Here is a 1,351-nt window from a genome sequence, read left to right as displayed (position 1 = left end):
TGATCTCTCTCTCTCTCTCTCTCTCTCTCTCTCTCTCCCCCTTAAATCAATCAATAAATAAAGAATATATAGAAGTGCCCTGGCCAGTGTGGTTTGGCTCAGTGGCTGGAGCGTCAGCCCACGCATGGAAGGATTGAGGGTTCAGTTCCCAGTCAAGAGCACATACCTAGGTTGCAGGTTCAATCCCCGCCCCAGTTGGGGCTCCTGTGGGAGGCAACCAGTTGATGTATCTCTCTCACATTGATGTTTCTCTCTCTCCCTCCCTTCCTTCCTCCCTCCCTTCCACTCTTTCTAAAACAAAACAAAACAAAAATCAATAGAAAGAATACCTTCGGGTGAGGATTAATATCCTTGGTTGAGAATATATATATATATATATATATATGCATTAATTTCTAATTAAAAATTAACATCATGTGATAGTGAAACCATGGACTTTTATATTTAAGTCCTGGGAAACTTTCAGCCTCTCTCTCACAAATTCTGGCCACTTTATCCAGAAACTGTGAGTGCAGTTGGGAGCCTCCCTGGAACCCTTAGCTCTGATCCAGGACAGGCTGTAGCCTCCCCATGGCCCCCGGGGGCAGCTGTAGTCACACACATCCTCATAACCACTCTTAACACTTTTAGTTTCTCCAGTAGAATAGATCCCATGCGAGGGCTGGGCTTTGTTGATTTTTACCTAGACTCTAGGGCACACAGTAGGCATTCAATAAACGCTTGCTTACTAAAAACTCCCGCATCCATTAAAACCAAGGATTACCGAATATCCTCTGACACTATTTGCATATTTGGACTCAAATGGCATCAACTCTGCACCTTCCTAATGGGACTATTGAACCCCTGAGAAGAGAGGCCCCCCACTCTGGTGCTGCTCCACCTCCAGAGGCCTGTCACAGCTCTGAGCACATAGACCCGAACTAACTGGTGCTCACTGAATACAAGATCAAGTCAGCGCACGGAAAGGATCTGCAACACGCACACATTCGGGTGAACTTCTTTATTCTAGCGCCACATTTTACAGATCTTCATGTTTACTGTCATTTTGCAACCCAGAGCCTAAGGCTGAACTCTGGGCCGCGCCCTGCTTTTCTAGAGACTGAGAGTTAACACTCAGCCCCGGAAGGAATCATTAAACTCATTTCCAGGTTTCGACTTTGAACTTCAACTGACAGTAAATGTTCCTATCACGCACGGTTTTCCCAATTACTCACGGTGTTCCTTGATTATCCATCAAAATCCTGGACTTTTTGCAAAAGTTTGCTTTGTAACCCAACTTTCAGAAGACAGACATGCCCTTTGGCACGTCGGAAACAAGAAACGCAGGGCCCCGGCGCGACCGGCTCCTTCC

At 46.0% G+C, this 1,351-nt stretch overlaps 1 protein-coding gene across 1 annotated transcript in view; it reads right to left on the bottom strand.

Moving 5' to 3' along the window:
- Positions 1 to 1,345, bottom strand: part of PARP4 (poly (ADP-ribose) polymerase family, member 4) — a 122,002-nt gene extending 120,657 nt beyond the window's left edge. The window contains exon 1 of the mRNA XM_005880019.2: positions 1,215 to 1,345. Within this exon, the coding sequence (XP_005880081.1) occupies positions 1,215 to 1,234 (20 nt within the window). The 5' untranslated portion in view covers positions 1,235 to 1,345. The remainder of the gene's footprint in view (positions 1 to 1,214) is intronic.
- Positions 1,346 to 1,351: the final 6 nt, after the last annotated feature.

This window comes from Myotis brandtii, unplaced genomic scaffold (assembly GCF_000412655.1).
Source record: "Myotis brandtii unplaced genomic scaffold, ASM41265v1 scaffold62, whole genome shotgun sequence".
Taxonomy (NCBI): Eukaryota; Metazoa; Chordata; class Mammalia; order Chiroptera; family Vespertilionidae; genus Myotis; species Myotis brandtii.
The sequence above is the reverse complement of the archived record's forward strand: the minus strand, read 5'-3'. Positions and strand labels throughout refer to the sequence as shown.